This window comes from Oncorhynchus keta, chromosome 19, assembly GCF_023373465.1.
Source record: "Oncorhynchus keta strain PuntledgeMale-10-30-2019 chromosome 19, Oket_V2, whole genome shotgun sequence".
Classification (NCBI taxonomy): Eukaryota; Metazoa; Chordata; class Actinopteri; order Salmoniformes; family Salmonidae; genus Oncorhynchus; species Oncorhynchus keta.
This window is the reverse complement of record NC_068439.1, coordinates 29975862-29997745: the sequence shown is the minus strand read 5'-3', so window position 1 is coordinate 29997745 and position 21884 is coordinate 29975862. Positions and strand designations below refer to the sequence as shown.

Below are 21884 nucleotides of genomic sequence, written 5' to 3'. Positions count from 1 at the left end.
TTCTTTGGGCCTACTTGAAACCAATACACTATTTCTATGAAGTGCTTGTGTGAACAGAATTGCACAGCAGTGAAATGCATTAAATGCATGTCTTGATGAAGGTACATTTCACTGCTTCTAAATAAATAGTTCTTTATCAACTTATACCTGGTCATGATACATCTTATTTGATCTACCAACATGATGAATACATAAATAGTAAATAAATGAACACTTTCACAAACATGGTTAATCTTGGATCTTATTACTGTTGCTATTTCACCACCAGATGGATGGATATACGTGCAGCATCAGATAAGGGTTTACAGCCGGTTTCCAGAGCCATGCTGTATACACAGTCATGGCTCAGTTCTCATCAACATAGAGGACAACTTGAACAGGAAACGCTGAGTGGGCGTTTTAACTTCCTGTGCCCGACCATGTGTCAATGTCAGGACCTGTACACTCAAGGATCAGTATCATGATGTTCTTACAGCCTGTATTCTCATGTCAGACCTGTGATCACAACACGTGAGAAAACAACTTTGATCGTGTGAGCAAATTCAGTGGACACCTGCTCATCAAACATCTCATTCCAAAACCATGGACATGAATATGGAGTTGGTCCTCCCGTTGCTGCTATAACAGCCTACTCTTCTGGGAAGGCTTTCCACTAGACATTGCTACTGGGATTTGTGAGGTCGGGCACTGATGTCAGGCGATTAGGCCTGGCTCGCAGTCGGCGTTCCATTTCACCCCGAAGGTGTTCGAAGGGGTTGATGTCAGGGCTCTGTGCAGGCCAGTCAAGTTCTTCCACACCGATCTCAACAAAACATTTCTGTATGGACCTCACTTTGTGCACAAGGGCATTGTCATGCTGAAACAAGGAAGGGCTTTCCCCAAACTGTTGCCACAAAGTTGGAAGCACAGAAGAGTCTAGAATGTCATTGTATGCTGTAGCATTAACATTTCCCTTCACTAGAACTAAGGGGCCGAGCCCGAACCATGAAAAACAGCCCCAGACCAATATTCCTCCTCCACCAAACTTTACAGTTAGCACTATGCATTGGGGCAATTAGTGTACTCGGGCATCTGCCAAACCCAGATTTGTCCGTTGGGCTGGCAGATGGTGAAGCGTGATTCCTCCTTCCAGAGAACGTGTTTACAAAGGCGACGAGCTTTACACCACTCCAGCCGATGCTTGGCATTGCGCATGGTGATTTTAGGCTTGTGTGCGGCTGCTCGGCCATGGAAACCCATTTCATTAAGCTCTTGACAAACAGTTATTGTACTAATGTTGCTTCCTGGGGCAGTTTGGAACTTAGTAGTGAGTGTTGCAACCGAGGACAGACGACACTATGCGCTTCAGCACTCTGTGGTCCCGTTCTGTGAGCTTGTGTGGCCTAAAACTTAGCGGCTGAGCTGATAGATGTGTCCACTTCACAATTACAGCATTTACAGTTGACTGGGGCAGCTCTAGCAGGGCAGAAATTAAATGAACTGACTTGTTGGAGAGGTGGCATCCTATGAAGGTTCCACGTTGAAAGTCACTGAGCTATTCAGTAAGGCCATTCTACTGCCAATGTTTGTCTATGGAGATTGCATGGCTGTGTGCTCGATTTTATACACCTGTCAGCAACGGGTGTGGCTGAAATAGCCGTATCAACTCATTTGAAGAGGTGTAATTTGAAGATGCACAGGGCCCTGTAACATTCCTCAATGAGATGAAGTGAACCGCAAATGGAAAGGCTGCCGTAATCAAGATATCAGAGAGTCGTAAGAAAAATACCACTGAATCAATATAGTATCTGATATACTATATGTATGTATATTATATGTACTGTGTCCTTTTTACAATATGTTTTTCCTTCTCTCTGTTTTGACAGCTTTGCAATCGTATTTGTAATACTATTTATTGTACAATGAAGAGTATGTTCATAACACACTCAAGACCAAATTAATCAACTCGTTTTTTTGAAGTGACAACTGAGTCCTTGGTTCACATTTTAAAACACAAATAGACCTATTAGCCATAATTCCTTTTTATTTGAACCATAATACTTATTTGACCCTTTTTCCCAATCTTCTAGGAAGACAACAGCATCTCATTCCCTATATTTAATTTATTTTGGCCAAAGGGGCTTTGGTCCAAAAGCAAAGCAATAGTTCGAAGAGAGACATGGAATGCTGAACATATAGTTGATAGAGAATAGCTACACATCATTGACCAATAACACATCAACCACCATCAAATGACAAACATTGTCTGTGAAGGCTGCCATTACAGAATAGAGGTCCCACACCTACATACCCAGATATACTATGCGTGTGGTGGTGCGTTGCCAGACTTTGTGAAAGATGAAAATCAAGGTTCCTATGTGTGGAACCAGGAGTTATAATGATAGGGATGCTCTAAACGAGGATGAAATACTGGGTAAAAGATGTGGGACTCTACACATGAAACAGCACAGTTTTTTACAACATCCCACGGAAGAGAAACCAGTCGGAAGAAAGAGGAGTAGACACTTGAGGCACTAAAAGTAAGGCCTTCAACTTTCCCCATGTGGTGAGTTAGTTTTTCTAAGGATGAGATTGTGTCAGTTCAATCTGAAACACTTTCTTTATCCACTCAGGAGCCAAAGGTCAGTAAAACAGTGGGAATGTGAGGCAGAGTTTAATGTGCATAGTTGTCTTTACTGCATCTTCAAGCTGGTTCGAGATTGAATTACACATTACCACAGATAGAACAGTAACAAGTCCTAAACAGTCATTGGGGATTATAAATTCAGGGGATTATAATACTCAAACTCAGTTCTCTTACAGTAAGGATGTACAGCTGTAGTACCAGTAACAGTGTTACGTATTTTTGCGACAACGTCCTATAAATATGTCTATTTTATGTCTATGCAAGACCAATGATTGACGATCAGGTAATTCCCAGCAAACACAAGTGGTCTCTTAAAAAAATACAGCAGTCTTTGGAATGCAGTAACATAGTGTAAAGTAACACTATATCCAGCTGTAAAGCACATTCTCACATATTTATTGGCACCAAGTTTAACACTATGAAATGCTGTCTGTTTTTACCATATTCCTCAACTCTCCACAATGGACCTTTGACACCACACATCTAGATTAGGCAGCTCCATTGATCCCACAAACCAGACTCAGAATGATTAGTGACATGAACACATCGGATCAAGCAGGCCTGGGTTCAAATACTATTCCAAATACAAATATATTTAAGCATTTGCTTTAGTCTGCATGGAGTGCCAGGTGGGTGGGGTTTGCCTTTTTTGGACATTTCTATTTGGTTCAATTGCTACAGGAAAACTTCAAAAAAGTACCACTTAAGCATTTAACATGATTTGAAAGTATTTTGAACCCAGATCTTGACCACAAAGGGAAACAGTGACGAAAGAAATTGGGAGAACATAATAAGTGCTGTATAAAACATACACAATCATTTCAACAGTGGTTAGGTAAGAGTCCCGCGGGGTGGGAAGGAGTGTGTGTGCCTTGTGATTGGTTGGTTGTATTTGGCATTCATGGCATTGAGAAAGAGAGCGGGCACCGCCAGTGCGGCAGAAGGCTAGTCAAGGAGCCTCCTGGGGGGGGACACGACTCTTCCTCATCACGCCATCTTCAGAAACTGTTCCACTTTGTCCTCCTCCACTGCGTCCGAAAACATCTCATAGTTCTGGAGGAAAGAGACCAAACAGAGTATAAGGTATTATAAAGGGGTCATATCATAACATGTTTATGCCATCTAAGTAAACAGTTACCTACCTTTTCATCTATACATATTATCCTCATACCGTCAGATAAACACTCAACACACACACAACCCTATCATATCTCACAAATATGAATTCTCCCTTCCTTACCCCACAGTACTGGTCCTCATTGAAGATCTGTGGCGGGACAGCCGTGGGGTTCCCTGCCTTGCTTCTCATCTCGTCCCTGACCTCCCCGCCCACTGAGATGTCAATCAGCTCGTACTGGATGCTCTTACTCTCCAGTATCCTCATCACCTCCGCCTGCTGAGACTTCACCTGGAGGGGGAGAGGAAACGGTCTGTTCAGGATCAGGGATCCATTGCACTTTTCACACTACTGAGCCTAGCTAAACTGAGTTTAGCAGTACTGGCCTGATTATACATTTAACATAGCGCTGAAAAGGACAATGTGAAAAGACATATCAGAGCCAGCACGGTACAGTTTGGTAAGATAGTGTAGTGTGTAAAGGGTGCAAGCTTTACTTGTAGTACCAGGCACCAAACAGTCAGAGATCTGCTTTGTTAAATGTCTGCTGTTAAGAAGGGAGATAGATGGGTGGCATTAACACTTCTATGATTATCCTGACAGAGAGACAGAAAACGGCTAAGTAGATCTAAGTAGTCTGCTTTGCCTTTAAAAGCTAAAAGGGTTTATCTAATGTGTGGTTGATGATTAATTGTGCAACGCTATCTTGTTTGGCCGGATTGAGGAAGTTGGGGGATGGGGTGTGTTTGCTATGTGTAACCACGTCTACTTCACCCACCAACTACATACAGCCTGGCATTCAATGGGCAAGGCAGGAAGACACCACGCACTACTGAAAGCCGATTAAAATGACCATTCGAAAACAAGCGGAAAGCTAGGGCCAAACCGATTGACTGAATCCCTTATTTTTTTTGTAGAAGAGGTGAAATTACATAATTTATGGCTAAACATGGTTATAGGCTATGGATAATTTGGCAGTGCAATGCAGAGGCCACCGAAAAACAAATCTCCCTGTAATTGACACCAGATGTTTAACCACGATGTTTAGCATAAATTGATACTGCGTGTCCACGCTTGAGCGAATGCAAACTCTTGGGAAGTACGCTGCAACATCTGTATCAATTTAATAATTTCCACGAAAAGCGAAATCCTGTCTGTTTATAATGCTTTTAGACTGCCCAAATAGTTCACATCCACCGTGCAGGCAGGTACACGGTAGCCATTGCTGACAAGTATGCTAACCTAGTTCCACTTGTCCAGGCATGCATCGATTATATCAGGTAAGTTGCAGAATGCGAAAAATATGCAATTAACATGCCCTCATTATTCGAATAGGTTCGTGAGATCTACCGCCAAACGCAGACAGAGGAAATGAAGCAGAACTATATGACTTCCGTCCCCATTTTCGGGGTGAGTTTGCATTTCCTGGTCTGTTTTGTTCATCTCTAAATAAAGTCGTTCTTCAAAAACGTTGCGATTGTATGGTGGACTGAATGATAAATTATGCCACACATGCAAACAATTACATTCTTGACCTAAAACATGGAACATTCTCATTGTGTATATATGCTGATCAGATCCTGGGATGGATCGTTGACAGGGCGTTGGGTGTGTCTTTCAGACTGGTCCATAAAGGGTCAATTAGAAGTGTATCCACCTGCAAGAATATAATATATCAATGAATATCCGTTTCATCTCACCTCTCTGGATGCAGTAACGGTGGTATAATACAATTTGACGCCCATGGTTGCGATTCTCGATATCCCTTTGTGTTGTCACACGAACCTCGAATAGCTTTCCTGCCGAAGACTACGATCAATCGCCTCCCGCGGCTGAAAAGCCTCTATTTGCTGTGTGGTTTAAAGGGCCAGTGCAACTTTTTAGTCCTGTGTGTAGATTGATGTTCTACTAGTAGGCTATTTGATGGGACTGTGACATGTAAATCTAGCCTGTTATTGGCATATAGTCATGTGTGTAGTATTGTTAAATAACCTGGAATAAAATGATTACCCATATCCAATTTATAAAGATTTTTTCAGCTTTTTTGTTTGAGACTATATGAACATGAAAGGCAGTGGTCTAAAGTACTTAAGTAAAAATACTTTAAAGTACTACTTAAGTAGTTTTATGGAGTATCTGTTTTTACTATTTATATTTTTGACAACTTTTACTCCACTACATTCCAAAAGAAAATTATGCACTTTTTACTCCTTACATTTTCCCTTACACCCAAAATAACTAGTTACATTTTGAATGCTTAGCAGGACAGGAAAATGGACTAATTCACACACTCATTTGTAAAGGATGTCTGAGTGTTGAAGTGTGCCCCTGGCTATCCATAAATTAAAAAAATAAAAATAATAATTGTGCTGTGTGGTTTGCTTAATTAAAGGAATTTGAAATTATTTATACTTTTACTTTTGATACTTAAGTACATTTAAAACCAAATACTTAGACTTTTACTCAAGTAGTATTTTACTAGGCGACTTTCACTTTAGTCATTTTCTTTTAAAGTATCTTTACTTTTACTCACGTATGACTATTGAGTACCTTTTCTACCACTGATGAAGGGGTTAAACAGCCCAGCCTATTACTAAATGTTATTTTCCATGAGCTGCTTCTGAACAACAACAAAAAATCAATTCTATTACAAATTAGATGGATTTCACTTCCGTTGGTCAACAATCAACTGAGCCAATGTGCCTTGATTACAAATCCTGCTCAAAGTCCCTGTTCCACTGAGTGTCACTAAGCATAAAAAAATCCAACCCCACCTAGGCAAGTTCAAGGCAATCATTTTGTTATTGTGATAAACACTGTCCAAGTAAATTGGGTAAACTCAGGTGCAATAATGGGTTATGATAAGACCTCCCATTGGGACTGAAAGCAAATAACAGATCTTTGTAAATCTGAATCAAGACTACTATGGTCTCTGTGTAACTGATGTAATGGTGAACAGTAGGCTAATGAAACTAGTTGAGCTTGGCATGGTGATGTAGACATTGCTCACTGGCAGGGCAGTGAGCCAGGCAGCAGGGGTAATGTGGACAGAGTCCAAGCGTAGGGTTAGCTCCAGCTTTGTCTGCTGGTTCAGGTTTTTCCTACATGGGATAAAGAGGAGCTGAGCTGGGTGGCTTGGCAGACAGCAGTACTGAACAAACCAGGAAGAGGGCCAAGACTGGAATCAGACCCCCAAACTGTGTCCTGGCAAGCCTGGTCAATCACAATAATTCAAAAACCATTTATTGATCAGTGTCTACATCAGGATGGGACTGCTTGTGATCGTTGAAGGGAAGCATTGTGATCTCAAAGTCAAAGAATATGGAGAGATGAAACCATGTTCAGACAAACCAATCTCATTCTGGACAGAGAGTCTTACAAGTAAAACCGATATTATGCCTAAAATGCCCATTGGTATACTGGTGTCAAGATTATGCTTTGCGCACTTAACGCCCTTAGGCTAACAATCCCATTTCAGAATTGACCAATCACACTGTGGATCAGTTTCAGTCATTAATGAAGAGCACAAGCAGAGGACAAATACAATGATAATTTCAGCACTGTGATGGAGCATAGAACAGTAGTAGGCTGTAATGTGTCAATGTTACATCGATCAAACCAAATCCTAGGGTTCCTAAAATAGGCTCCAAATGTTACATTATTTCTAGAGATATGACGGGAACACTATACCATATGGAGACAATGGATGGATACCCACTATTCACATGGATCCGTGGCATACCAATACATATCATTTGTGTTTCAGATCAGACGCTTTGCCTCTCCACATGGAGGAAGCAGTCGCCTAGAGTTCAACACTGTCCTCTGCTGAGCTGCGTGAAATGCTTGGAGACAGACATGACAGCAACGGAACGGTTACATATTCCTTGCAATTTCATTGGGTGAGTTTGAGGTTGCAGTAATAACGAAAGGAAAAGGGTGTGGGCTTCAAGTTGTTTTTTTTATTTACTTTTTTTTTTTTTTTACAAATGCCATGAATTTAACAAAGTATTGGAATGTGAATGCCCTGCAAATGGTTAGGATTTCTGACTTGTCTTAGTAAGACTGCATTGTTGTGAATTATTTTTTTTAATCAGTCAGGAGAAAATTATACCTGGAGCAGTGGCCACCTGTCATGTTCTCTAGTTGTTTTGTGCTTCACGTGTTTAGCCATATATATATATATATATATATATGGGTCCTTGTTTTTTGAAAGAAAAGCAAAAAAGTGTCCATTAAAATAACATCAAATTGATCAGAAATACAGTGTAGACATTGTTAATGTTGTAGATGACTTTTGTACTGGAAATGGCTGATTTTTAATGGAATATCTACATAGACCTACAGAGGCCCATTATCAGCAACCATCAAATCAAATCAAATCAAATTTATTTATATGCCCTTCGTACATCAGCTGATATCTCAAAGTGCTGTACAGAAACCCAGCCTAAAACCCCAAACAGCAAACAATGCAGGTGTAAAAGCACGGTGGCTAGGAAAAACTCCCTAGAAAGGCCAAAACCTAGGAAGAAACCTAGAGAGGAACCGGGCTATGTGGGGTGGCCAGTCCTCTTCTGGCTGTGCCGGGTAGAGATTATAACAGAACATGACCAAGATGTTCAAATGTTCATAAATGACCAGCATGGTCGAATAATAATAAGGCAGAACAGTTGAAACTGGAGCAGCAGCACAGTCAGGTGGACTGGGGACAGCAAGGAGCCTTCATGTCAGGTAGTCCTGGGGCACGGTCCTAGGGCTCAGGTCAGTTGAAACTGGAGCAGGAGCATGGCCAGGTGGACTGGGGACAGCAAGGAGTCCTCATGTCAGGTAGTCCTGGGACAAGGGCTCAGGTCCTCCGAGAGAGAGAAAGAAAGAGAGAAGGAGAGAATTAGAGAACGCACACTTTTCACACAGGACACGAATAGGACAGGAGAAGTACTCCAGATATAACAAACTGACCCTAGCCCCCGACACATAAACTACTGCAGCATAAATACTGGAGGCTGAGACAGGAGGGGTCAGGAGACACTGTGGCCCCATCCGAGGACACCCCGGACAGGGCAAACAGGAAGGATATCACTCCTGTGTTCCAATGGCACGTTGTGTTAGCTAATCCAAGTTTATCATTTTAAAAAGCTAATTGATCATTAGAAAACCGTTTTGCAATTATGTTAGCACAGTTAAACTGTTGTTCTGCTTAAAGAAGCAATAAAACGGGCCTTCTTTAGACCAGTTGAGTATCTGGAGCATCAGCATTTGTGGGTTTGATTACAGGCTCAAAATAGCCCGAAACAAAGAACTTACTTCTGAAACTCATCAGTCTATAATTGTTCTGAGAAATGAAGGCTATTCCATGTGAGAAATTGCCAAGAAACTGAAGATCTCGTACATCGCTGTATACTGCTCCCTTCACAGAAAAGCGCAAACTGAATCTAACCAGAATATAAAGAGGAGAGGGAGGCCCCGGTGCACATCTGAGCAAGAGGACAAGTGCATTAGTGTCTAGTTTGAGAAACAGACACATCACAAGTCCTCAACTGGCAGATTCATTAAATAGTACCCGGGAAAAAACAGTCTCAACATCAACAGTGAAGAGGCGACTCCGGGATGCTGGCCTTCTAGGCAGAGTTCCTCTGTTCTTTTGCCCATCTTAATCTTGGCCAATAAAAATAAAAGATTAAGGTGGTCAAAAGAACAGACACTGGACAGAGGAACTCTGCCTAGAAGGCCAGCATCCCAGAGTCGCGTCTTCACTGTCAAGAATCACAAGCAATGGACATTAGACTGGTGGAAATCTGTCCTTTGGATTAATGAGTCCAAATTTGAGATTTTTGGTTCCAACGCTAGGTCTTTGTGAGACGCAGAGTAGGTGAACAGATGATACACGCATGTGTGGATCCCACTGTGAAGCATTGAGGAGGTGTGGTAGTGTTTTGCTGGTAACATTGATTTATTTAGAATTCAAGGCACACTTAACCAGCATGGCTAACACAGCATTCTGCAGCGATACGCCATCCCATCTGGTTTGCGCTTAGTGGGACTATCATTTGTTTTTCAACAGGACAATGACCCAACACACCTTCAGGCTGTGTAAGGGCTATTTGACCAAGGAGAGTGATGGAGTGCTGCATCAGATGACCTGGCCTCTGCAATCACCCAACCTCAACCCAATTGAGATGGTTTCGGATGAGTTGGTCCACAGAGTACAGGAAAAGCAGCCAAAGTGCTCAGCATATGTGGGAACTCATTCAAGACTGTTGGAAAAGCCTTCCAGGTGAAGCTGGTTGAGAGAATGCCAAAAGTGTGCAAAGCTGTCAAGACAAAGGGTGGCTACTTTGAAAAATCTCAAATATAAATTATATTTTGATTGGTTTAACATTTTTTGGGGGTTACTACATGATTCCATGTGTGTTATTTAATAGTTTTGATGTCTACACTATTATTCTACAATATAGAAAATAGTAAAAATCAAGAAAAACCCTTGAATGAGTCGGTGTGTCCGAACCTTTGACTGGTACACACATTTTATATATAAAATATTTTGGGGGGCATTAATATGTGCCACATATCAGTTTGCAAACAATGTATAAACTAACAATTATTGAGTTAATAAAGCTGCATACATACCTGCTCTTGTTTTGCTTTATTGAGCAAGGCAGCTCCAAAAGGCAGCTGTTTAAGCCTAGCTCAGCTTTCTGTGGTGGTGGAAAATACAGAACTTAGGGGTTGGTAATGTTCTCTAGTTACGCCGTGATTGGCTCAGTGTTCTGTCACTCATGGGGATACTACGTCACCGCAAAAACTATGGGCAGAGTTAAAAAATTCAAACCCCTTGGGTGCTGCCATAAAGTTACAAAAGAAGTGCCCATCCAAGAAGGCTCATGGTCATTCATTTTATCTTTGATTGGACTGATCATGTCAACGTCATACTTTCTGAATCTTAGCTAGCAAGCAGTCTTCATAATGAATCACGTCAACAATCTACTTGCAAATCCTTTTCAATCCTATGAAGATAAATTATAGATACAACGTATCGGTGCTCATCGGCCATAAACATAACACAAGTTGTGTTTTGGAAGGAAGCAGTGGCTAACTGCAAGTGTTGCAAAGCAATCACTATCCTGCTATTCAGTGGAGTGGGTGTGTGGTCCAAGTCAGGGTTTAAAGGTCTCTTTTCCAAGATAAACATTCAACACCATGGGCTAGAATAGGTTGAATACATTGACCATGCTGTCAATCCAGCATGACTTCTGCCGCGTTCTAAACAATTGGAAATCAGAGAGTAATGGACAAAGGGTAAACATTAACAAAGCCGGATTGCATTGCATCACAGCACTATATATATATATATATATAGATATAGATATAGATATAGATAGATAGATAGATAGATAGATAGATAGAGAGAGCTTACCAGTCCCGGCAGTGGGAAGCCAGGGAAAACGCACCAACAATTTACAGATTATAAACTAGTCATCTATTACTGTACGATCACGACCGTTACATACATCATTTGACACCATGTCAATTGAAAATGTTCAATATGACACAGTAGCTTTCAAAACTCAGTCAACACAAGGTCAGGACCTTTCCAGACCAGAGAATAACTAACTAAGCAAATATATTCTAGGACTAAAGTGAGCAAGTAAAAACAACTGTTACAGCAAAGTGACAAATACACAAAGAAAAAAAAGCCGTGAGATTCACCCTCCCCCCCATTATAGAAAAGACTATAAAAGTTTACATTCTAATTCGCTTTGTTCAGTGATAGATCTAGCCCGGATCCAGATTGGTTTGCGCTATGACAATAAGAGTTGGCAAGACAGCACAAACAGATCTGGGACCAGGCTAGTGATAGGATTCGTCATCTCCCGTTATGTAAAAGATAAATACTCTCAAGGCACAACAAGAGCATGTTGACATAATACAGTGACTACACAAGGTGTTTACTATAAAAATATACTGTGTGTATAGTGGCAAGAAAAGTATGTGAACCCTTCGGAATTACCTGGATTTCTGCATAAAATCTGTCAAGTTTTATCTGATCTTCATCTAAGTCACAACAATAGACCGTCTGTTTAAACTAATAACACACAAACAATTATACGTTTTCATGTCTTTATTGAACACACCGTGTAAACATTCACAATGCAGGGTGGAAAAAAGTATGTGATCCCTTGGATTTATTAACTGGTTGACCATCCTTTGGCAGAAATAACCTCAACTGAACGTTTTCTGTAGTGGCGGATCAGACCTGCACAATGGTCAGGAGGAATTTTGGACCATTCCTCTTTACAAAACTGTTTCAGTTCAGCAATATTCTTGGGATGTCTGGTGTGAACCGCTCTCCTGAGGTCATGCCTCAGCATCTCAATTGGGTTGAGGTCAGGACTCTGACTAGGCCACTCCAGAAGGCGTATTTTCTTCGTTGTCCTGTTGCATCACCCAACTTCTGTTGAGCTTCAATTGGCAGATAGCCTTACATTCTCCTGCAAAAACAAAATCGTTTTCCCGTAAATGATAGCAAGCTGCCCAGGTCCTGAGGCAGCAAAGCAGCCCCAAACCATGATGCTCCCTCCACCATACATTACAGTTGGGACGAGGTTGATGTTGGTGAGCTGTGCCCTTTTTTTCTCCACACATAGTGTCGTGTGTTCCTTGCAAACAACTCAACTTTCTGTCCACAGAATATTTTGCCAGTAGCGTTGTGGAAAATCCAGTTTGCAAATGTTATTTTTGGACAGCAGTGGCTTCTTCCATGGTGTCCTCCCATGAACACCATTCTTGTTTAGTGTTTTATGTATCATAGACTCGCTAACAGAGATGTTAGAGTGTTCCAGAGATTTCTGTAATTCTTCAGCTTACACTCTAGGATTCTTAACGTCCACTCCTAGGGAGAGTAGCAACAGTGTTGAACCTTCTCCATTTATAGACAATTTGTCTTACTGTGGACTGATGAACATCAAGGCTTTTAAAGATACATTGGTAACAAGGCATGGTTCACATAAGGCAATGGTTCTTATGAACAGCAAACTCAAATTGTGAGTTTAAAAAAAAAATTAATAGGGCTAGGCAGCTCTAACCAACATCTCCAATCTCATCTCATTGATTGGACTCCAGGTTAGCTGACTCCTGACTCCAATTAGCTTTTGGAGAAGTCATTAGCCTAGGGATTAACATACTTTTTCCAACCTACACTCAATGTTTAAATTATGTGTTCAATATAGACAAGAAAAATACAATCATTTGTGTGTTAGTTTACCCAGACTGTGTTTGTCTATTGTTGTGACTTAGAAGATCAAATTGAAATCCAGGTAATTCCAAAGGGTTCACCTACTTTTCTTGCCACTGTACATGCATGTCTAATCTTACAGAAGGTTTACATTGACGGATTCATTAATACACTTTCTCAGCAATTGGTCCAGTACAGCCTTAATTTGTGACCCCACATGAGAAATACTCAGTTTATACTCTCATCAGTGAAAAAGTGCAATGTGGGTAAGTCAATTTGTCTGCCTATAAAAGTGCTCTAGACGTGGATAGATTGATCGGCCTGGCATTAAAATGTGAAACTCCTATAAAAAGCATAGTTAGCAGTATTGTTGATATTCAGAACCACACCCACTACACAGTATGCTTCCTTTTCCAACATAATCCTACTTTGAAAGTGAATAAACTATCCCTTTAAGATCAATTCATTTCATTGTTTGAGTGCTGACAAGGACTCATATCACAATGTTTCTTGGCAGTAGTTAGACATACGTTGTTGTAAAAAAAAACATAATGGAACAAAACTAGCACAAATGTAACAAAATCATTGAGACATGATTAGACAATACTTCTGTCATCGTCAAGGACACCGGTGCTGTAGAGAAACATTATATTATAGAAGCAAACTCGAGCAGGCTAAGGAAGGCAGTTCGTGTCGAGTCGAACAAGGCCACATTGATCACTTTGGTACCAACCCAGCGGGCAAAACTGGGCATAAGTTTTTGGCTGTAATAACGTCAACTCATTTCAACCAGTTTTGCCCACAGGGAAGTGATTGTATGTCTCCTACACAGTGACCTACCCAGTTCATTTGGACTTGTCTCTGCAGTTAAGCAACCGTTTTGCTTTCCTTGCAATGAAGACTGCAATGCAGACACAGGCCACCAGCGTGGCTCCATACTGCACCAGATAGACAGTGGATGCTCCCTCTCTGTGTAGCTGTGTGTAGAGTGGCCGTCGGCCCAAGTAGTCCAGGTGAGAGGCCTGGATCTGACAGAGAGTACAGATAACCAGGAAGACGTGGAACAGCTGGTGGCCCTGCCCCAGGAAGTCACAGTGGCCTGGGAACAGACGCTCTGGGAGGGGGTTGGTGAAGAAGAACGCACTGGACAGGAAGAAGGCTACCTGGCTCCCATGGAAGGATATAGCCGGGTCAACGACTATGCCACTGGCGGGGGCAGCAATGTCATCACTGTGCGACGTGGTCCAGAGGGACTGGAGGAGGCGGTGGAACACCGGACTAGTATCCCAGGCATAGGCCATAGCCGAGGGAATCACCTGGCCCACCTTCCGGACCCAGACACGCAGGCTGTAGTTGCGATACTTCCCATAGCAGCAGCCCAGGCAGGACAGGCAGCAAAGGAAGGTGGCAGTGGGCATGAAGACTGGAGAGACCCACTGGTGGTAGTTTGGTTCCACAGCATAGTAGAAGTGAGCCACGGCGCTGCCGTACTGATACTGAGCCACTCCTACATAATCCAGGAAGAAGAAGCAGTAGTGGTAGAACTCTGATTTGGCAGCCAGGAGGTGGGCTACAGTGCTGCAGGCCATGTAGGCCAGGGAGGACAGCAGGAGAATGAGGAGGGGCCAGGCGTGGGCGTCATCAATGAAGTCCACCGTCTCAGCTAGCTGTAGGAACTTGACCAGGACCAGGAGAGACCCTAGCAGGTGGGTCCACACGTTGATGGTCTCGTTGTGACGCTGGAACAGCGACAGGAAGTAGTACCTGTATTGATCAGGAGACGGGACAACATTATGTTCGCTTCTTTAAGAGACGTCTTTACTATGATAAAACCGGATATGATGTACATAGCATTATGGGTAAAGTAGTATATGTTACAATACCTCCAGCCCTGGTGGAGCGGTCGGTAGCCAGCGTGGATGTAGCGCTCTCTGAAGAATCCGGGAACTTCGGTGTCCCGTAGCGTGCCTGGCATGGAGGGGGCGGCCTCTGTCAGCATCTGGGGCAACGCCCTTACCTGCTGGAGGTTGATGAACAGACGCCCAATCCGCTCCATAGCGATCGTTGCCATGAGGGAGAGTTTGACGGGGGGGGGACTGTTGTTGTTGCTGACTGGACAGCTTCAGGAGACTGGCAACTGAAAGAGAAGGAGGGTAACACCATTAGAAAGACATGCTGACACTTAAAAGGCTTAAAAACAATAACTAAGAACAAAAAAAGGTTCAAAATGACCATTTATTTGAAAACTGCAGCGCAAGTAAAACTATTGGCAAACATAACTGACACACAGGTAAAAAAAAAGTTAAATTAGGTGCAATTATGTGCACCTGTGTCTGTATGCCAACACGAAATGAAAAAATGGAAACAATCAGCAAGACAATAAGCATTTGGGGGAAGAACAACATGAACTCTTCAACCTTGAAGATGAACAGAGGGCAGAGATCTTCCTGAGCTGTGCGATGTATAAACTGAACTTTAATTGCTCAAGCAAATCATTCTGGATAAGACCGTCTGCTAGATGACTAGAACGTAAAATGTCATGGGAGCGTACCAACTAAACACGCAAATCTGTTTTTAATCAAGAAATCAAGTTTTAATTTCCTGAACTGGTGAAAGAATGTATTTTCAGAAGCATACAGCATATGTATGTCATCCAACCACAAAGCACTATCAGACATGTTTACACAGTAACTTCAACTTTTTTTAGTAGATATTGGCCACATGCCCATATCTGATAAAACAGAGTTGCTTATGAACAGCAACTTAGTTGCAACACTTTCAAAAACGGGATCCTTAAAAAAGGATGACATGATAACAAGGCATATGCAGTCAAGTAATATAATTTAATCAACACCTATTTCCAACCCTGTCAAGTATTTGCCTATGGCTTATGAGACTGAGGGATTTACACTGTGGCACCCGTGGATGAAAAATATTGTTGACACCCGTGGAGGCTCCTCAGAGGAAGGACCCTCCTCCTCAGTGAATTTCATATAAATAAAAAGTGAAACATTAAAAAAAGTTATCATATTTAGATTAAACTATACTAAATATATTCACGTCGCCAAATCATTTATTAAAAACACAGTTTTGCAATGAAGGCCTACAATAGCCTCAGCAGCACTCTGTAGGGTAGCACCATGGTGTAGCCGGAGGACAGCTAGCATCTGTCCTCCTCTAGATACATTGACTTCAATACAAAACCTAGGCGGCTCATGGTTCTCACCCCCTTCCATAGACTTACAAAGTAGTTATGACAACTTCCAGAGGACGTCCTCCAACTTAGAGCTCTTGCAGCATGAACTGGCATGTTGTTCACCCAATTAAAGGATCAGTGAATGAATATATTACTGAAAGCATAAGCTACAGCTAGCTAACTAGCACTGCATACAATGTGGTGAGTTGTTGACTCAAAGAGAGAGAAAGACAATATTGGAACAGTTTTTAATATTTGTTTAAATAAAACAATTAAGGAGAAGCAAGAGAGAGAGAGATGTATTTTTTCACTTTCACTTAGCTAGCGAATGCAGCTGGTTGTTTAGCCTATTCAAACACCCAGCTCAAACAGAGAGGGATGCTATGTTAGCTAGCTGGCTATGGCGATCCAAAACGGGACCTCTTCCAAGTAATGGTAAGCTTTTGGTTTTATTAATTTATTGCCACCGGGGCCAGCCGGTGTAACTGCAAAACTGATTGCTGACTGTACACTCTACTGCATGATTGTAGCAGGTTTACTAATGCATTAGTTCTAGTAGCTAGGTTGATTAACTAATATGGTGACAATGACTTAGGCTGTGTGTAGCAGTTATGAAATGGTTTGGCTTGAAAAGTTTTTCACCTGTTTACAGACAGCTGATGTTGTGCACTGAAGTCCACAAGCGAAGGGACAAAGTGAGAGGAGGAGAGCATGAAGATGAGAGAAGGAATAATGCAACAAACAAAATGCTCATGCTGTTTGTATGCAGCTGCTATGATAGTGAACTGCGTTTGCGTGTGATCAGGGATATATTCATTCCGCCGATTCTGTTGAACAACGTTTATTAAAACGGAAGAAAGCGGAACAAAATGGGGATAAAATTACAGAAATGTTCCTCTCGAGTGGTGCAGCGGTCTAAGGCTCTGCATCGCAATGCTGGAGGCATCACTACAGACCAGAGTTTGATCCTAGGTTGTGTCGCAGCCGTCCGTGACTGGGAGAACCATGAGGCGGCACACAATTGTCCCCGCGTTGTCTGGGTAAGGGGAAGGTTTGTCCGGCCAGGATGTCCTTGTCCCATCGTGCTCTAGCGACTCCTTGTGGTGGGCCGGGCGTATGCACGCTGACTTCGGCCGCTAGTGGTACAGTGTTTCCTGCAAGACATTGATGCGGCTGGTTTCCGGGTTAAGCAAGCAGTGGGTCAAAAAGCAGTGCGGCTTGGCAGGTTCGTGCTTCTCAGGACACGTGGCACTCGACCTTCGCCTCTGCCGAGTCAGGAATGGCAGAAATGGGACAAGACTGTAACTTCCAATTGGATATCACGAAATTGGGGAGAAAAAGGGGTAAAAAGTTAACTAATTCAAGAATTTGTACAATGGAAATTCTTGTTTGCAACTGTTGGACTAATGATTACTCCCTACATCAGCTAGATGCAAGCAAGAGTGTGCAAGGCGGTATTGAATGTAATCCCTGTCTGTCACCTTGATTACTCAAATTTGTTTGTTGTAAACTTTCATTCATAGGCTAGGTTGTAGCAACCTCATGATGGGTATAGGGAAAATTCTAATATCATGTAGTAGCCTAAACATATTGATATTACATTGAGCTGGGTGAATGGAATATTAATGAAAGTCATCCAATATGCTGTAATAGAAATAAGGCAATGCTCAAAAAAAGAATGCTCATCCGCCCTCATCTTAAACGTCACTGACAGCAACTGGTTGACACCCAATAATAACTAACTCAAGACCTCACATAAACCTACAGTATACATCTCTCCCTTCAGCATCTCTCTTCAGCATAAATGTTTCCCTTTACTGTGGCAATAGTGATCGAATCAAAGCAATATTAGCCATTTCAATGCAACATACCGAAACAAAACGAACCAAGCAAGATATTTTGTTGTAGGCATAGGAGTAGGATTCTATTGTGCACAACTCAGCCCATACTCTACACAGACAGGTGCGGCATAGCCAATCAGAGCTGCAGTAGTCAGGTAAAGAGTTGTTTGGGTCTCAAAGGGGCAGTGTTGTATTTTGAGACAGGCTTTAATAACCTAAGTAGCCAATAGGTAGAGCATAGCATAATTTGTCTGATTCTATCTAATAATGGTATGGGAATTATAATGCATTTTATTTTGTAAAGTGGTTTCTTGCATCAAACACCACAACATTTTCAGTCACCTCCTTGTCTGAAGGACAAGTGGATAAACCGGTTAATGTCAAGCCCTGCATGTTTTTTTCACAAGTAGCATGGAATGTAGGCCTACATTGAACACCACACATTGGCTGCTACTGTAGGTTGAATGATAGAACAGCTATTTCCATGTTAAAATGTTATGGGATGCATTTTCTCCATTGTTTTTGACAGTAGGCCACTACATCGTGATCAAATAACCGCAGAAGACTACTTGGCCACTGTTAAAACTGTAACTTGAAGCAGGTACGCCCAGTGTTCACAGTAAACGCGTGCTGGAAGCTGCACAGAATTTTCACAACGTTCAGGTTTGCGCTCAGCTGACCTAAAATTTGCTCAGTGGCCCAAAAAATGAGGGAACGTTGACATACATTCAGTTTCATTTGGTATAGGCTACACTAAAATAAGTTGTGCTCTTTCTTGCGTACATTGTTTAACCTGAGAAGTAAAAAGTTAGAAAATATTGCGCAAGACAAGAGGGAGGAAATACCAATGCATGTGGTTCTTCCTCTTCAAAGCTGCTGCTGCTGCTGTAGACCTACTTTATTAGACTACACCAGACGGCTCCTGGAGACTCAGGACAGTCGGCAGGTTCTTTCACCTTCAAGATGTGATGATCGTGCGACTGTCTCGGTCCCTGTGCCCTCCGACAGTCATCGGTCGTCACGCCTCCCCGACCGGTGTCATCCACTCATATACTGGAATGCAACAGATGTGTGTAAAATATGAACAGGAGTTGTCCAATGGCAAGTAAGTAGGCGGTGGTTAGCAGCAGAGGACAGAGAAGAAATATGGTATTTATCTTGGCTACGGGAAACTTTGGGTTGGACGTCTGATTGACTGCGAAATGTCCGTCATGCCTTTCAGAAGAGTCACCATGTAACTGTTTCTAGTCAAGTTTAGATTGCTCTCTGTTTCACATGCTGGTGAAATTGTTTCAATAGGTTAACACAGTAGTAGCCTATAACCTGTTGGTTTCGAGAGAAGAATACCGAGGTACAAAATACTGACGAAATTACTTTCTGAAAAACCACACCCTCTTCAGCCGGAAAAAGAAAAAATGAGAACTCCAGTTGAAATACATCAAAAACGAAGTGGCCTAGATTTTAGCCTGCTGTATAGCTTCTACGTGGAGTCTAAATGTAAAATATCATTTAAGTCCCAATGGTATAAAACGCCGCAAATTACAACAACAAAAACTCCAGAACATGGGCTCATCAGGGACATTCTTTCGCATGGATGTGTCCAGAACGTGGTATCATGGAATGAAAACTTTCCTGCCTGTGTGTTTAACCTGTTTCAAACGAGGAGAAGCAATGTCAATGGCATAGCACTGACAGCACTATTCAAATGTTTGAGGGGTTATATGTCTATGGGTCTTGGTGCCTTTCATTTCAAATATGTAATATTCTGTATTATCAGCAGAAGCATTTGAAGTGGGCTACACAATCAGGTTTTTAAAAACTGCCCTATCCTATTTGTGTCTGCAGTTCGGTAACTCAGTATTGCCTGCATATTTAACCTGATTGGAAACCATACCATGGATGTTTGCCAGAGCATATACAATGTACAAAACAAACTAAGAATGAACTGCTTCAGATAATCAACAAAGGTCTACTTTGTAGCTTGGAAGCTCCCTTCAAATGGTGCAGACAATTATGTAATATGTTGACATTACCAATTTGGGCAGTACCTCATTGGCAGTGCCCTACTCATGGGGTTGTTCCCCAAAAGATGTGTGGGGACATTTCTCTGCTGCTGAAAGACCCACTTTAGCTATTTTTGAACTATATAAAAAAAAGATAAAGGGGGTGTTCTTGGCAGCTCCAAGCTCGTTCTTAGAATTTGGTTGAGTGTTACCCTAGGGTTCTCTGGGTGTACTACACTATATATACAAAAATATGTAGACACCCATTCAAATTAGTGGATTTGGCTATTTCAGCCACACCCGTTGCTAACAGGTGTATAAAATCGAGCACACTAACAATGTAATCTCCAAAGACCAACATTGGCAATAGAATGGCCTTACTGAAGAGCTCAGTGACTTTCAACATGGCACCGTCATAGGATGCCACCTTTTCAACAAGTCAGTTTGTCAAATTTCTGCCCTGCTAGAGTTGCCCTGGTCAACTGTAAGTGCTGTTATTGTGAAGTGGAAACGTGTATGAAGAGGAACAGCTCAGCTGCGAAGTGGTAGGTCACACAAGCTCACAGAAATGGACGGGCTAGTGCTGAAGCACGCAACACTCACTACCGAGTTCCAAACTGCATCTGGAAGCAACATCAGCACAATAACTGTTCATGGGGAGATTCATGAAATGGATTTCCATGGCCGAGCAGCCGCACACACGCCTAAGATCACCAATGCGCAATGCCATGTGTCGGCTGGAGTGGTGTAAAGCTTGCCGCCGTTCGACTCTGGAGCAGTGGAAACGCATTCTCTGGAGTGATGAATCACGCTTCCTAACCCTACAGCATACATTGACAGTCTAGATTATTCCGTGCTTCCAACATTGTGGCAACAGTTTGGGGAAGGTCCTTTCCTGTTTCAGCAAGACAATGCCATCATGCACAAAGCGAGGTCCGTACGGAAATTGTTTGTTGAGATCGGTGTGGACGAACTTGACTGGCCTCCACAGAGACCTGACCTCAACGCTATCAAACACCTTTGGGATGAATTGGAATGCCGACTGCGAGCCAGGCCTAATTGACCAACATCAGTGCCTGACCTCACTAATGCTCTTGTGGCTGAATGGAAGCAAGTCCCCGCAGCAATGTTCCAACTTCTAGTGGAAAGCCTTCCCAGAAGAGTGTTATAGCAGCAAAGGGGGGACCAACTCCATGTTAATGCCTGTGATTTTGGAATGAGATGTTCGATGAGCAGATGTCCACATACTTTTGGTCATATAATGTATTTTGCTTCATGGTATAGAGAATACACCGAAGTGGTAAAAACATAGATGTGTAAAGCCTAAATTCTGTGGGTAAGTAGGTAGGTATACCCAAAACACTTATCTAGCACAACAGGTGGGTTACTGTCGCCATTAGCCAGCATTCAAGCTTTTCTTGTTCAGATAATTGCTTGGGGATTTTTCAGTTGTTTTCTGCCTTGTATTTAAGAATTATGTTAAAATATCTGAAACACCTAAAGAATCATCTGGTCAGACACAAAAGCTAGGCTGCCGTACGGATTCTAAGGTTACATAATTTTTAGGGCTGGATTCACAGATTCAGATTTTCCATTGAGATTTTTTTTTTGTCCAGGAGTTGGCTTAATCTGGGTGTGGAAAACCCTTCCTTAGAAAAGCTATTTTTTTGCCAAACTATTTGAAATAATTTAAAATAAATCCACTGTGTGGCACTGTTTCCTTTCACATTGATGTACGCTGAGTACACAACATTACGAACACCCCCCCGGCCCATGTTGACTCCAATGTGTCAATTTGGCTGGATGTCCTGTGGGTGGTGGACCATTGATTTGATTTAATTCTTGTTGCACACAGGAAACTGTTGAGCG

At 42.2% G+C, this 21884-nt stretch overlaps 2 protein-coding genes across 3 annotated transcripts; both read right to left on the bottom strand.

Annotated features, from left to right (window-relative positions):
- Positions 1-2005: 2005 nt before the first annotated feature.
- LOC118377047 (SH3 domain-binding glutamic acid-rich-like protein 3) lies at positions 2006-5612 on the bottom strand. Its single transcript, XM_035763871.2, has 3 exons — positions 5444-5612; positions 3867-4034; positions 2006-3679 (listed from the first exon to the last, which is right to left on the bottom strand). The coding sequence occupies exons 1-3, from the start codon at positions 5486-5488 to the stop codon at positions 3614-3616; spliced, it is 279 nt and encodes a 92-aa protein (XP_035619764.1). The 5' UTR covers positions 5489-5612; the 3' UTR covers positions 2006-3613.
- Positions 5613-10622: 5010 nt separating this feature from the next.
- Positions 10623-19897, bottom strand: LOC118377049 (membrane progestin receptor alpha-B-like). Of its 2 annotated transcripts, none has more exons than XM_035763872.2 (3): positions 18858-19897; positions 14859-15112; positions 10623-14739 (listed from the first exon to the last, which is right to left on the bottom strand). In XM_035763872.2, exons 2-3 carry the CDS (start codon positions 15044-15046, stop codon positions 13821-13823), a joined length of 1107 nt encoding a protein of 368 aa, XP_035619765.1. In that variant the 5' UTR covers positions 15047-15112; positions 18858-19897; the 3' UTR covers positions 10623-13820. The 2 variants fall into 2 exon arrangements, with proteins under 2 accessions (XP_035619765.1, XP_035619766.1); XM_035763873.2 differs by having other exon boundaries at positions 18910-19897.
- Positions 19898-21884: the final 1987 nt, after the last annotated feature.